Source organism: Galeopterus variegatus, unplaced genomic scaffold (genome assembly GCF_000696425.1).
Source record: "Galeopterus variegatus unplaced genomic scaffold, G_variegatus-3.0.2 Scaffold5037, whole genome shotgun sequence".
NCBI classification, from domain to species: domain Eukaryota; kingdom Metazoa; phylum Chordata; class Mammalia; order Dermoptera; family Cynocephalidae; genus Galeopterus; species Galeopterus variegatus.
In genome coordinates, this window is record NW_007731148.1 from 109947 (window position 1) to 126506 (window position 16560).

Sequence of the window (16560 nt, forward strand, 5' to 3'; positions counted from 1 at the left end):
GTGTCTTCTGGCAACAAGTCTCTAAGTTTTCTTTACCAAAGGTGTTTTTTTTTTTTTTTTTCCATTTTTCTTTTTTGCATTCATTTTTATTTATTTATATAATGTTTAGATAGAAAATTATTTTCTGAACATACAAACAAAGGAAAACGTCATAAATTGAGTTTGAAGTCAATTGATAAGGAACAAATTTAACACACAAAGACTGACATCCTTAATACATCAAGAACTCTTAAAAATGAATTAGAAAATCTTAACAGAAATTTGGTGAAGGACACAAGCAGAAAGGTCACACACCCCAAAGAAACACATGTGGCTCATAAAAACATTCTAAGATGTTCTCCCAGATGGGAGAGGCAGCCCACATCCCCTGCTTCAGGACCCCTGGCATGTTCCCTTGCTTCTGCATTTATTTTTGAAGGATATTTTTGCTGGATACAGAAAATTGCTTTGATGATATTTTTTCCCCAATATTTTAGAGATTTTTTTTCCATTGTCTTATTTAGTCCATAGTTTCTAAGAGAAGTCTGTAGTCTTTAACATCATTGTTCTATAAATAATGTGGCATTTCTCTCTGTATACTTTCAAAATTTTGAATCTTTGGTTTTCAGCAGTCTGATCATTATGTTCTTGACATGATTGTCTTTAAATTTATCCCATTTAGGGTTCACTGAATTTCTTGAATCTGTAAATACGTGTTTTTCACTAAGGTTAAAAATATTTCAGCTGCAATTTCTTCAGATACCATTTTATGCTCAATTGTCTCTCTATTTCCTGCTGAGATTTCAAATACTGTACGTTATAGCACTTGATGTTGTCCCACATGTCTCTACATTTCTGTTCATTTTTGCCAAACTTTCTACTTTTCAAATTGAATAATTTTTATTGATATATTTTATTTTTTAAATTAAATTAAGTTTATATATTTTTGTTGTTGTTTTGTTCTTTTGTATTGGAAAATAATTGGTTATACACATTTGTGGGGTATGGAGTTGAATAGCAGTACCTGTGTACAATGTGGGATGATCAAACCAGGATAATTAGCATGTTCATCACTACTAAATGTAATCATTCCTTGTATTCATTAACCAATTTCTCACTAATCCCCTCCCCTCCCCCATTTCCACCTCTAGTAACCACAGTTCTGATATCTCCATCTGAAAGTTAAAAACAATATTGTGATTATTCTTTCTTTTGCTACCACTTATATGTGAGAACATGCAGTGTTTCTCTTTCTGTGCCTGGCTTGTTTCACTTACCATAATTTTCTCCAAGTTCATCCATGTTGTTGCAAATGGCAGACTTTCATTCTTTTTTACAGCAGAGTAGCATTACATTGGGTATATATACCACGTTTTCCTTATCTAGTCATCTGTTGATGGACATTTAGGTTGATACCATACCTCAGCTATTGTAAATAGAGCTGTGATAAAAATGGGTGAATAGTTATTCCTTTAACATGATGATTTCCATTCCTTTGGGTATATTCCCAGCAGTGGGATTGCTAGATTGTATGGTAGTTCTACCTATAGTTGTTCGAGGAACCTCCATACCGTTCTCTATAATGGCTGCACCAATTTACAGTCCCACTAACAGTGTAGAAGGGTTCTCCTTTCTCTCCTTCCTTGCTAGTATTTGTTATTCTTTGTCTTTTTGATAATAGCCAGTCTAACTGGGGTGAAAAGATATCTCAAAGAGGCTTTGATTTTCATTTCCCTGATGCTTAGTGATGTTGAGCATTTTTTCATGTGTCTGTTGGCCATTAGTGCATCTTCCTTTGAGAAATGCCTATTCAGCTTGTTTGCCCATTTTTTAATTGGGTTATTTGCCCACACTACCCAAAGCAATCTACAGATTCAATGCAATCTCCATCAAAACACCAATGCCATTCTCAACAGAAATAGAGAAAACAATCCTAACATTCATATAAGAACAACAAAAGATCCCAAAAAGCCAAAGCAATCCTGAGCAAAAGAAAAAAAATAAAGCTGGAGGCATAATGCTGTCTGACTTCAAATTATACTCCAAAATTATAGTAACCAAAGCAGCAAGTTACTGGCATAAAAAAAGACACACAGACCAGTAGAACAGAATAGAGAACCCAGAAATCAACCCACATACTTACAGCAAACTGATCTTCAACAAAGGCACCAAGAACACACATTGGAGAAAAAACTGTCTCTTTGATAAATGATGCTGGGAAAACTGGACATGCATATGTAGAAGAATGAAACTAGACCCATATCTCTCACCACATATCAGAATCAACTCAAAATGGATTAAAGAATTAAATATACATCCTGACATTGTAAAAACTTTTAAAAGAAAACATAAGGAAAACATTTCAAGAAGTGGGACTGGGCAAAGACTTTATGAATACAAGCTCAAAAGCACAGGTAACAAAAGAAAAAATAAACAAATGGGATTGTATGAAACTAAAAAGCTTCTGCACAGCAAAAGAAACAACAGAGTGAAAGACAACCTACAGCATGGGAGAAAATATTTGTGAACTATGCATACAACAAAGGATTAATACCTAGAATATACAAGGAACTCATAACAACTTAACAGTAAAAAAAAAAAAAACTAACTCAATTGGTATTAATTCTCTTTAAAGGTTTGGTAGAATTCAGCAGTGAAGACTTCTGGTCCTGGGATGCTTTTTGTTAGGAGACCACATGGAGTACAGACAAGTGGTAGATAAGAAGATATCAAGTAAGTTTGGGATCATAGCAGGACTATAGAGGGCATGCCATTCTCTAAAAAGTCTTTCTCCCCTCACTAGACTGGAAATTACATAGGCGGGGATCATGTTGGCTTTGTTCAACACTATATACCAGTGAGATAGAGCTCAGAACATGAGACACAGTAAATACTCAATATATAATTGTTGAATGAATGAGTGAATGAAGTCCCCCAAACACAGAAGCTAAGGAGATCTAAACTATTATAATATGGATGGCAAGTCTTAAAGCCTCCTCTGGTTTAGCCATAATGTCATCCTGTGTGCAGATCTATAAACGAGGGAACAATTTTGTTTCCTTAGGACCCACAGCAGAGGAAACAGCAATTAGCAAATAGCAGTGTCTTTGGCTTCCCCTTTTCAAAATCTTCTAGGCAGTGCTCATTGGAGCCACTGTGGACAGCCTCTCTTTTCAGACCTGAGCTGTAGGTCAAGAGGGCCTTCCTCTGAGTCTCCTGGAGCAGGACTCCATGCCGCTGTGGCCTTTGCTGCTGGTTCTAGGTAAGTGGACACCATGGAGCAAGACCTGGAAAGGATGGATCCTCAGCCTTTCCCAGAACAGTAGTCACAGATGCTCATAAAAGCTTTCTTCAGACTACCTTCAGGGAGTCTCTAGGCTTAGAGGGAACTGGGCAAGCTTTCCTTGGAATATAGGCCACTAGCCTCTTAAATAAGAATTTAGCAGCACATCAAAATAAAAATGATAGTAGTAGAATTGCTAATATTCATTGAGTACTCACTGGTAATCTACATATGTTAATCATTTTAATCTTTACACTGACTCCTATTGTGCAGGATTTGTGTCAGAATTGAAGACTATAAGGAAATTAACTCATTATATTTTAAAAACCCAAACGTCAAAATTTTGAATAAGAGAAATAATATAAACACAACAGTTACCAAAAGTATTAGAATGGGTATTAAAAAATCAACATCTATTTCTATAATAAGTATAATTTAAATCAGAAGAATACTTCCATAACATGATAAAGAATATGTGTTCTAGATTAACAGCCAGTATTATACATAATAGATCGGGTCTAAAATTGCCATTCAAATTGGAGCTAGAACCAAGATGCTTACAATCATCATCATTTGCAATAGTTTAAAATCCTGGCAACACACTAAATTACTAGCAAAATTAAAAGGCATACACATTGGAAGGAAAGATTTTAAAAATTATTCTTTACCCTCACCACATTTGATTAGCACTTGCTTGTTTGCTATGGTCGCTATGAACTAAACGGCCTCTGCTCTTGATCCTATCATCTATATGCTATAATTATAAATGCATGAATATGAATTAATTAGGGAGATTCAAGACAAATGTCCAACGTAGCGAAATCCTTGAATATTATCATTTACCAGTTTGAAATTATAATGAAGAAATTCTATCCAAAACTGCAAAGGCAGTGAAAAAATAAGAATAAGAGGGTTTTTTATTCTATTAAAAGAAATATGCAAAACTGTACTAAGAAAACTTCACTGAATGAGGATATATCATTAGTCTGGATAGGAACACTAGAGTAGAAATGTTATAAAAATCTCATTTCTTCTCCAGTTGATTTATAGATTCTCTACAATTTCAATCAAACTATGAATTCCAACTGTGGAATTGTCCTTAGAAGGCAACAACATGTTTAAAAGAGTATCTGGAAAAATGTAGTGGTGAGAATATCAAAGGATAGGTTTTTTTTTATTTTAAAGAACAATATTGGAAATGTAACTCATATGTTTATTCATATATTTAAAAAATAGATTCCACAGAAATATAGAAAAGATAGTATTAAACGTTTAAGATATAAACACAAATCAATGGAAAATAATAGCAGCCTAGGAATATATCTGACTACATATTACTTGATACATGACAAGTAGAAATCATCAAACAATAGATACTCACAGATTACACTATAAATTGAATAATAAATTTCAGATAATTAAGAGATAGGTGTATTTTTTAATTCTCTAAAACATGATGGAAAATGAAATTAAGTCTATTTTTTATATAGATTATGTCATGTTGAATATTGAAATAGTAGAAAAATTAGAGTTTTATAATCTAAAAATTAAAAATGTATATATTATAATAGTAACACAACTATAACAAAAACCAATGTTGAATTTGGAAAACATTTGAAGCAAGTAAGGCAAAAAGTTGAGATATGATGTAAAGGATTCATAAAAACTGGCAAGAAAAATTTGAAAACATTTTTGGGTAAACGGATGCAAATCATGATTATGTAACACACAAACACTCCCTCTAGCAGCTGCTTACTCTACCACAAGCTTCACAAAAACCATTGTTTATCCGCCAAACCCAGCAGAGTGCCTGGCACATAACTGACAATAAGTATTTCTTATATGAATGAGTAAATGCATTCAAGAAGTGCAGGTAGAGGTAAAATTTACAGTCATTAAATTTGTAACACAACAGCCTGAAAAGGCTAAATGGTAATTAACCAGTGTGGGGAGATAGGAAGAGACTGGCACAGTCACACATCGCTGCTGGATGTGGAAATGGTAAAGCTCATTTGGAAAGCCAGTTATGAGAAAATGACGTGCATTTGGACTCAGTAATTTGAGTCCAGCAGTCTAAAGTAAAGGGGTAAGAGTGGTGAAGATAATACACACAATGACACTCAATGTATTTTTTATAATACTGAGGAAACAAAAGACGACTACTAAACTGTAACATAACACGCGTTAAAACTAGGTTAAGATCTTATGCAACAGGAAAAATATCTGGAAGTAAATGAATAGTGAAACCAGAAAAGCTACAGAAATGAGAGTATGCATAAACTGTTTTACTTTTAAAAATATAATTAATATTTAAAGTACGTGAAAAATGTTAAAGGAAAAACAGTCTCAAACTTCATTAAATAGGCTCAACATTTTGTCTCTGACTTATTCCTGTCATATCACAAACTACATAAATGGTCTTTTCTTATTCAGTAAAAGGGAGAAGTTGAGTGTACTCTTTGACGCTTACTGTCCTCTCTGTTTTTTACTATTATAGGCCTACCACACTGTATTATAACAGCTTATTTACCTAATATCTTCTCCTTTAGACTGTAAGTTTCCTGAGGATAGGGGCAAGTGTTTCATTCTTCATGGTAACTACAGTATTTAGGCCCACATCTGTACAGTAAGTACTCACTAAACATTTGCTGAATGAATGAAAAAAGGAATAAACAAGGAAGTTGCCTTTACTGAGTGCTCTTGCAAAGACACTGTCCCCCAAGTAAGATCCTGGTGAGATCAGGTATCTGCTAAACCTATCTTTGGACACTAAAGCCATACCAGAGAGCAACTGGGGAAGATGAGCTGCTGAGAAAGGGAAGGGCTAGACATCACTCTCCACTGTCCTTCCTGCTTCTGTGCTATTCCACATGAGTGGCCGGGACCAAAAAAGAGAACTGCTAGAATCCAAAGGTTCTGATGAATTGGAGAAATGTCCATCAGCTGTTTGTGTTGGGGCAGAGTGACATGGAGAAAGCACAGAAGAAAAGGGAAAGTGTGAGAGTGGAGATAAGAGAGGAGTCTCTGTGCTGTGCTAATTTCTTATGCCTCTCTCTCTCTTGCAGTTCCTGACAGAGGAGAGTCCAGTAAGTTCCTATCTTTTTTTTCTATGTGGCTTTGGAGTAATGGTGCCCAGCACAGGAGCCTGGGAAGCATGTGGCAGTCCTCGTCCCCAACAGCTACAGGGAATTGTACTCCCTTCCACCAAACCCAGTCACTGCAGTCCTGTCTACATCCCTGTGACACCTTCCTCCTCTGCCCTGATCCAGACTGCAATTTCTGACCCCTTCTGCAAAGGAAGGAGGGCATGCCTGACAAAGGAAAGGCAGGCACCAAGACAGTCTGTTCACCCAGGCATGGTGCATTAAGGATCCTGTGGGATCCACAGCTGGAATTCCATACTAGAAACAGAGAGGTAGCTCTGAAAAAAAATACTCACAGAAACTAACATCCAAATCTTTGGTCCAGGCTCAGAACAAAATCCTGTCATTAGCTACTTTTTTACCTACAAACTCACATTTGATACTGACTCTGTTTCAACATCTTAACCCTTAGTCTGAACGAATCAGAAGCTACTTTGGATACAGAAGGAGTAACATTCTGTCCCAGATATTTGCTCACTTGTTCTGATCCATTTCAGGCCCTCAATCTCACAAAAAAATCATGTTAAGAAAATCCCATAACTATCTCAGAGTATATGCACTCCCTGGTTTCCTGGCCACACCCAAGCAAGGGATAAGATTTTTGCTAGACTATTCAAACATAGGGGTTTTTTTCCCTGTCTTGCTCAATCAAAGAACACAGTTTAATAGAAAGAGTGTGGTCTTAAAATTCAGATTCAATGAGTTTTATCTTGTTCTATTACTTTCTAGCTCTGTGGCCATGGGCAAAATGACCTGCACCTCAATTGATTATTTAAAAAGAAAGCATGATGATAATGATCCCCTGGGTATTCCCGAGGATTCAATGACCTCATTGAATAAAGAGCTTTGTGTCTGGTGAGATAAGTGGAGGCTTATTTCGTGTCAGATTTTTTCCACCAGTGGTCCAACCACAAGCTGTACTGCTCCTCCATCCTCCATGGACCACAATCTTCCAAGGTGAGGTGGTGACAATGATGTGCAAAGGATCCTCCTATCCCCAAACAGAGAAAGCATGGTGGTTCTAAGAGGGAAGTTGGACTAGAAATCTCCATTCAAATGTGATTCATTTGGTCAGTCTTCAGAAATCACCTGCTCCTCAGTGAAGGGTGAACACAGGCAGGAACAGGTATAACTGTCACTGGGGAAGCTATGAGCAGGTGGAGTTTGAGGGAAAAGTGGATGCAAGATATTGTTACATGTGGAGAAAAATTAAGGAATGAATTGAGTGTCCTCTCTCTGTTGCAGACTGGCTGATTCTCCAGGCCCCACACTCTATCTTTGAAGGCGATAAAGTAATTTCGAGATGCCGGGGAAGGCAGGAAAAGAAATCAGAAACGATTTACCACAAAAATGAAAGAAAAGTTGGTGTTTTTACAAGAAACTCAACTTTCTCCATACCAAGAGCCATCTCTAGCGACAATGGCTTGTATAAGTGCACTGCTTCTCAGAAAGGTTATGTATGGAAAAAAACTTCAAATCTTGTAAGGATCAAAGGTGATGGCTACACTCCAGGAGTAATAGAGTCGGATGCAAACAAGGCCTGTCAAGGGCTGGGACTACAGACAGTGTGTTCATCAAAGGCCTGTGGGAAGCCAAGGGTGGAAACTGACAATTCAGTTGTGTCAGGGAGTGGGTGGCAATTCTGTGGACTTGGTTCTATAACACCTGTTTGCTGGTGCTGAGAACACAGATGCATCTCTCCAGGAGCCCCGAGCCTCAATGCCCTAGGGACTGTGTTTTTTCTTCTTTCTAGAGCTGTTTTTACTTCCTGTACTGTCAGTCAGCACCGCTAGGCCCACGGAGGGGAGCCTCGCGACCCTGACCTGTGAGACCCGGCTCTCTCCACAGAGATCAGATGTCCAGCTCCAGTTCCGCTTCTTCAGGGAAGTCCAGGCACTGGGGTCAGGCTGGAGCAGCTCCTCGGAGCTCCAGATCCCCACCATGTGGAGTGAAGACTCAGGGTCCTACTGGTGTGAGGCAGAGTCCATGACTTCTCATGTTCAGAAACAGAGTCAAAGATTCCAGATGTTTGTGCAGAGTGAGTTTTGGTAAAAAAGGGAGATTGGGGCCAGGCAAAAGAGGGTAGAGCAGGGGCATTGTTCAGACCTTAGTTCCTTTTTTCCTATATGTAGGTAACAGGGATCTGTTCCAGAGAGATTCTGATGTTGTCTTGATTTCCTCTGCTTTCTGCTAGTGCCTTAAGAGGTTATCAAGAGACTCCCCAAATCCCAACCCTTCAGGATGTTTGCCACATCCTTCTAAACTCGATATTTCCTATTGCAAAATAATCACATATTTAGCAGGTGTCCATAGTTACACTACAGAAGCTGTGGAGGACACAATGTCATATGAGGCCTAACTTCTATAGACAGGAAGCTGAAAGTCGGCTAGGTAACAGCCTATTAACAAATCTAACACATGAGATTAAGAGAACAAGGAGACCTATATGGATTGGAGGAATCAGAGAAGACAGTGTTGAAGCAGGAGGCCTTGAGCTAGTGCTGAAAAGATGGGGGAGTGGGCAATTTACCATCTTGTGTGATGTCACATCAGAGGATGGCTAATATTTCCCAGTATCCTTCCTAGCCCTCAATGCAAGACCTCCACCCACTGAGTCACCAGACTCATGCCCAAATACCTTTCCCTGGAGTTGCCCACCTGGCCCCGTGGGGGAAACAGATCCCCTAAGCACACAGACGAGATGAAGAAGTTCGTGTAACTGAAGGCTGAGAGGTGGAGATCTCGCCTCCTCGCTGAACTAAATTCAGAGCTGACACCCACCAGCCTCAATTCTTACTCTGCAAAGATCTCTGTGTTTTGGTTTTGCTCCAAACTTTTTCAGCTCCATCTGCCATCACTTACAGTGACAACAACCACTTCACCCCTAGTGTTCCCCACAGTCAGTCCCCATTTGCTGTCTCCTGTTCATGCAGGGATCCCTGTGTCTAGAGTGCTCATGGAGACCCAGCCCCCAGGGACCCAGGTGGTTGAAGGGGAGACTCTGTTCCTTGTCTGTTCTGTGGCTGAAGGAACAGGAAACACCACATTCTCCTGGTGCAGAGAAAACAAAAAGGAGAGTCTGGGGAGGAAAACTCAGCATTCCCAGAGAGCAGAACTGAAGGTCCCTGTCATTAGGGAGAGCCATGCTGGGGGATACTACTGTACAGCTGACAACAGCCACGACCCCGTGCAGAGCGAGGTGGTGAATATCACTGTGAGAGGTGAGTCCCACCCTCCCACAGCTTAGCCAGAGGTTCTCACACTGGGCTCAGAGATTATTATAGGGTCACGAGGACATTTTAAGTTGATCACAGGGAGCAGAGCTATGAAGAGCTATTTCCTTTCTGGCAAAGGCAAGCTTCCAAAAATAAATAGCTGCTTTAAAAAAAACTACAAGTTTGGTTGAGATAGAGAAAATAAAAAATAATAAGATGAAAAAGACAAAAGAACGTGATTGCATCCAGCAGGTCAGAGAAAATCTTAGAATTCATCCTCACAGTCCTTATATAAAAGCTTCTGAAGCTGTACGGTCCAATATAGTAACCTCTAGCCACATGTAGCTATTTAAATTTAAATGAATTAAAATTAAAAATCCTCTTCTTCCTTCACACGAGCCACTTTTCAAGGTCACAAGAGCCACAATGACTTGTCGCTACCTCAACAAACAGCACAGATGTAGAACATTTTCACCATCTGAGAAAGTTCTGTTGGACAGTACTGATCTAAGTAAGGATTAAATTTGGATGTGGGACAGTGAAATTTGAGAGTGATGGGGGATGTGTTATTATGCTGAGTGGATACAGGAGGAGGTTGTGAATTGTTAAGCAGAAGAGACCCTTTCTGACAGCCCTTTTGTCTTCCTGAGTTCCAGTGTCTTACTCTGTCCTCACCTTCAGGGCCCCCAGGGCCCCAGGCTGTGGTAGGGGATGTGGTGGAGCTTCACTGTGAGTCCCTGAGAGGCTCTCCCCCAATCCTGTACTGGTTTTATCACACGCCTGTTACCCTGGGGAACAGCTCGGCCCCCTCTGGAGGAGGGGTGTCCTTCAACCTCTCCCTGACCACAGAACATTCTGGAAGCTACTCCTGTGAGGCTGCCAATGGCCTGGGGGCCAAGCGCAGTGAGGTGGAGACACTCAGTGTCACAGGTGGGTCGGTTGAGACTGGGCTATGGGCCATAGGCAGACTTATGTCTCCCTCCAGAGGACAGACTCCAAGAGTGCCAGTCTGTGAAAAGGAGTATTTGTCTATGGACAGTTTAAGATGGAATTTTCTCAGTGACTTATAATGGAAATGGAGATTGGAGATTGTGAAATAACATTAGTGGTTGGATGCTTTTCTCCTCCTCACATTAGCCTGAAAGGAGTGGACTGCACTCCAGGTCACTGAGCAAATAACTGAACATCCACTTAGCCATTTCTAACTAGGTTAAAAGTCACTGGCATCCCCTCCCTCTACAGTGTCTGTAAGATTCCAGCCTAAATCCCTTCCCGCTGAGGCTCATACACAGGCCTCTCTTCCCAGAGCCAACAAAGGACAAGTGCTTCCTTCCAGCTGTGTTGACGGTGGTGCTGCTCTGTGTCCTGCTGACTGCTGCTTTGTTCTTTTACTTAAGGCTCCAGAGGAAGTCAGGTCTGTAACTTCTGCTTTTACTATCTATTGCTCCATCATTTATCACCACCAAAAGTGCTGCTTCTGTGCGGCAGAGAGCATACATGTGTTGGGGAAGCTGTTGCCCTGTGGATGGGGCTGTCAGTTAAAGTAAGTCAACCCTCTAATAAAGCATTCAACGTACATGGGGTCAAGTGAGGCTGAAAGTGTTTAACCTACACTTACATATTTAAATGTTTTTCTTCAATAGAACTCTTTAACAAAATAGCTATCAATTAGAAATGTAATCCCCATAAAAGATGCATAAGAAAGAGAACTACAACATGCAGCTAAATTTTAAAAAGAAATATTCTGAGGATTCTAAGTATTACATAACATAATACAATGTGTATATTAAGCATAATGTAAGCATATTAAGTATAATATATTATAATATAATGCATAATAAACATAATATAAAAACAAACATGCATAATTACATGTAATAATATATAATATTAATAGAGCTTTGGACTGGAATTAAGGAGATGAGTTCTAGCTGCAGTTCGGTCACTTGCTGAGAATGTTTTGACAAAAACACTAAGAATTAGAGAACAATGAAGTACAAATAGAGAATCAGGCCATTGAAAAACAAAGTCAGCCACAAGCTTGCTTGCTTCATTTTGTACTCATACACAGGTCACAGGCTCTCTCTCTGGGTAGAAGAATAGTGCAGGCTGCCTCAAGTCTGCCTCTTCCTCAATGCTTAGGTTAGGATCAGAGGCTTCCACAGAAGTCTTGAAGAGGGCCTCAGCTGAGCCAGCCTGGGGTAGGAATGGCACATGTCCCATCCTTTGCAGGAATGTGGTTGGAGGAGTCAACTCCACCCAAACCTCATGAATAAGCACAATCATCAGCTAATAGGTCGGGGGTCCTTCCCCAAGGAAAGAACATTTTATTGGGCAAGTAAGGCCCGTTAGTAGCTTGGGAATAGGCAATCAGATATCACTACTGGAACTTTACGAAGTTCACTCGTCCCCAAATTTATATAGGCTAGGTCCTTTAACCACGATGAAATAATGACTATTCCTCTCCAAACTCAGCCTCCCCCCATCACTTTTTCAGTACTTACATAAAAGAAAAGTTGTTAATCCTAAGAGAGGCTTTCGATGTTTTTCTTTGGGGACTCTGTCTGATTCTTTCACCTTCTTAAAGGCTCTTGTAATATCATGACATACCGTGCTTAGTAGATGAATTAGGGAGCCTCCAACATATTGGTGCCAGTGACAGCACTTACATCTTTTAGGTGCCTTCTGGATATCCAGCAAGCTCACATTGGAACAAGTGCCAAAAATTAGGTTAAATCCTACATAACACATAGGGAAAAGGAAAAGGACCTCAGCCTTTACTAATTTTCCCCCCAGTCACAAAGGAGGCTGTTAAAATGCCCCATACCAAAAGAGATTGCACAAGGCCTCCAGAGCCAAGTGTCATCCACCAGATACTAACCACAGGGACAAAAGAGAGCCCCAAGCACACCAAACAAGTGAGACACATTTTAGAGCTCCATAGCCCTGAAGTAACAAGGGGTTTTAGAGAGCTATAAAGTGCCCTCATTGGAGGACAAAGGAAAGAATACAGACTCCAGCAGGGTAGCGGGTACTCTCAGCAGGGAGAGTACCTGTTATAGTTCATAACAATTCCATTTAAATATTCACCTTTTAAACCTTCCAGGTGGGACTATACATTACCTGTGCAAAGAAAATCAGCGATGATCAAATAATTACAATCCTCAAGAATTCAAAAGTGTTGGTCCCTTAATTTCAAAACAGCTAGTATGTTCTAAATTTATGTCATAGAATTGCACTGAGTTGTGCCTGTTTGGGATACAGGACAAAGTCTCAGACTCTTAAAACTGGAAGAAACCATAGAAATCATGTCAGGGTCACCACACTATCCAGGGGACACAGTCACATTAGAGTCTATATAGATAGCACCCTACAAAGTTATGCAACATGGCCCAGGATTATGTCACCACTTAATAAATCTGGCAGCACAACAGAACTAGGAAAAAAATCTCACCCTGGACTTACGGAATCTGAATTTCTGGAAATGAGGCCCAAGAATCTGTACTGATTTAAGTTCCCTTGGTAAACCAAATGCACAGCCAGGTTTGGGCTAGTTTGAGCTAATTAGTAAAACTATGATTAATAATAATAATAATAATGGTAAAATAATAAAAGGAAATATTGGGTGGTTATCATGTACCAAATACTATGAATATCACTTAGCATGCATTAACTAATTTAATTTTTGTTTGAGAGGTATTATTATTACCGTTATCCCTATTTTACAGATATAGAAATAGACACAGGGAGGTTGTTACCTAAAGTTGCCCAGCTAGTAGCTGGCCCTGAACTTACACTCTAATGTGTCACTCTGTAGTCATAAAGAATAAACCAGGTTCTAGAGAAGCTAAGTGGCTTGCTTAAGTTATACAGTCAATATCCAGATCACTAAATTTTCCAAGTGTAAAGCACTCACCATCTGCCCTTGGGAAGACAGGCATTCCACATTTTTTATTTGTTCCATGAACATAGATTGAGCACTAAACGTGTCAGGCACTGTGCTAGGGGCAAGAGACACCATGAGAATTAACACCCAGGAATACTCATACAGGTGGTCATGTGAAATGTGGAATGCTTATCCTGGCTGTAAGCCTCTCAGCAAGGTGCAGCACACATCATCCACTGACACCAGAATGAGTGGACCCCTTTCATGCCCAATCCAGCCTAAAAAGAGAGCTTCCTTCTTGGCTGACACTAATTCTTCTCTGCTTTGAGAGGGTGGGTGCTGGTACCAACCCTCACAGGTGAGGCATCTGTGGAGAGTCCGCATTTATTTGTTGGTTCATTTATTTAACATTTTTTTGCATGTACTATGTGCTAAGAACACTGGGGTTCTCCTTCAGATTTATTTAGCACTTAGAATAGAGAACTTGGGAAATGGCTCAGAATAGAAACTTGAATGTGCCATGTTCATGCCCCTCCCATTTTCTGGAACTGAGCACATGCTATTTTCTCCTGTAAAAAACCCTTCTGTCACTCTATCCTCTATCCTTGTCTAACTCCTACTTCTTCAAATTTCAATTCAAATGTCCTTGTCTCTGAGAAGTCTCCACTGACGGCTCCCCCAAACTCCACTTTCAGAACTATCACAATTCCTAATAATAATAATAATAGCTAATCCTTAGCATAACACCTATGGTATGCCAGGCACTCTTCTAAGTGCCTTACATATGTCAACTGTTCTCTAAGTGCCTTACATATCTTAAGTATTGTACTGAGGAACTATGCACTGAGAGGTCACACAACTAGTTAAATGACAAAGCCTAGTTGTAAAGGAAGCAGCCTTGTTCCAGAATCTGTACAAAAATGCCATAGATTTAAGAAAATATCTTATGACATATTTTGGAATACAAAAAAGAAAGTACTACTTTAAATGTATACTAAAACCTCACATTGAAGATAATTGATATGTATTTACATAATTACATTCCATTTTCTTCCTGAATATCACATTGAACCTTTGTGCCTAAGACTTTCTCAATCAGAGTTTGAATCTTCTTCTGAACCACTTGTCTAACAGCAGATTGACACCTTTAGATTTGATGATATGTAAAAATTTGAGGCATGTCAAAGAGTACAAAGCTTTCTTGTTTGTTTAAAGACTCAGTTTCATTTTTTTTCCTTGAGTAAATCTCATATTACTGAAAGTTAAGCATCTTTTCTGGGACATTGACCCCCAATGTGATAAAAAGATACTCAACACAATCTACACCTTTGAAGAAAATGATAATGAGTAATGCTAAAATTTCCAACCAGGAGATTCCTTTCCTCTGAACTTGACTCAGACATTCCCAGCATAGATTCCTCTTGGCCTTACCAAGCCACAGGTATGGCCCCCGATAGGCTTCATCCATGCTGCCAGGCACAAGTGGACCAGGCATCAGGCTACCAACCTTGCAAGACTGTGTCTTCCTAAGTACTGGATTCCCCAAACCCTGTCTACCCCATAGCCCCTTTGCCAGCCCTTCTCCCCTTCTTTCTGATTCACTGTCCCAGAGACTGACACATATTTTTGTGCTTTCCAGCCCAGAGGTCCAGGAGAAGATCAACTCCAACTCACCTTCCCTGGTGCAGGGACTGGACCCTGTGTACAGTAATGGTGAGTACTCCTGTCAGGTAAGAGCTCCAGGAGAAGAAAGGTATAGAGTTAGGGTCCAAGAGGTGAAGCTTGTAGGGATATGTTTGACACCCCAGGTACTGCTGAGACTCATTTAGGGGGTGCCAAAGTAGGTGTGGAGCAGGTGGTTGTGAAAAGTGCCTGTGTGAGCTCTTTGCCCACAACCCCTGTTTAAACTTGTCCCCTCTAACCTCATCCCTCTTTCAGTGAATCCAGTGTGTTTGGATGTGATTTATTCCCAGGTCTGGATTGTCCATCAGGGACAGGAGAGTGCAGGTGAGCTTTGGGGTAGTGCATCTGATTCTGATGATGTCTTTGCCAGAGCTGGGGGGGAGGCCTGCTGCTGGCTTGGCAGAGCCCTTCAGAGCAGTGGCTGCTGCCCCATTGGCATTACACACCAGAAGAGAACGTGGGTCTCTGCTGACAATTGTCTCTTTCAGAGCCTGCTGCAATTGGCACCTGTTTCCTGGTCTCAGAAGACAGGCTGATGTCCTGTGGGATGAAGTTTAAGGACTGGGTTGTATGAAACCCATTCTTTTTCACGGCTCATTATTTTCTATTTTCTCCCCGGCAGAGCACCCGGGAACACCTCCAGAAGGCAAGGTAGGTCTGAGTTCCCAGCTTTTCTTTCTCCGGGACTCGCTCTCCCTAAACAAAGTTGCTAATTCAGTGCATTGGACAAGTGGGCCCTCAGAGAACATTAGCTTCCTGTCTCCTCTTGAGCTTTTTCCTCCTCAGGATTCCTCCATTGTCTATTCCAAGGTGAAGCAGCAGCAGCTCCCAGGAGCCTCAGCTGAGCAGGCCAAGGCATGAGGGGGCCCCAGTAAGATGTCCTGTGGGCATGTCTTGACCTTGACTCAGATTCTCAGGGCCTGGAAGGGCCAACCAGGGCACCTGGGCTTCTCTCCCAGAAGGCCTCAGCCATCAGTTTCAAGGAAAATGAGAATGATCTGCCAGCAACTCAACAGGAAAGATCAGTGGCTAAGACAGCGTCCCTGAGGATGCTGTAGAAGGTTGTGAGAACATACAGTTCTCATGACCTGCTCATGACCCAGACTCTGCCTTTTCTTCAGAGACCAGAGGTTGCCCCTTGGAGCCATCTTTCCAGTTCTCTTTACCAGTGCGCATCCCTCCCCGCACCCCAATTCCCCCAAACTCCACCATTCCCCTCAGTGGTGAGCCAGGAGAGCCAGGGCCACAGAGTGGACACAAGCAAAGGGGCCCGTGTGAGCAGGAGCTACCCGAGCTGTGTGGAGCCAGACCAGTGCACACAAGCAGGAACCTTGGGTCAGGCCACAGCAGCACATCTTCAGGGCCCTCGGG

General features: G+C 40.8%; 1 protein-coding gene across 1 annotated transcript; it reads left to right on the forward strand.

Annotated features, from left to right (window-relative positions):
* Window positions 1-3210: 3210 nt before the first annotated feature.
* LOC103604215 (Fc receptor-like protein 2) lies at window positions 3211-16050 on the forward strand. The gene is given in 11 exon segments (XM_008588793.1): window positions 3211-3241; window positions 6328-6348; window positions 7306-7383; window positions 7651-7905; window positions 8159-8443; window positions 9339-9626; window positions 10271-10305; window positions 10307-10558; window positions 15117-15219; window positions 15445-15513; window positions 15812-16050. Coding segments are annotated over 11 exon segments (1656 nt in total).
* Window positions 16051-16560: the final 510 nt, after the last annotated feature.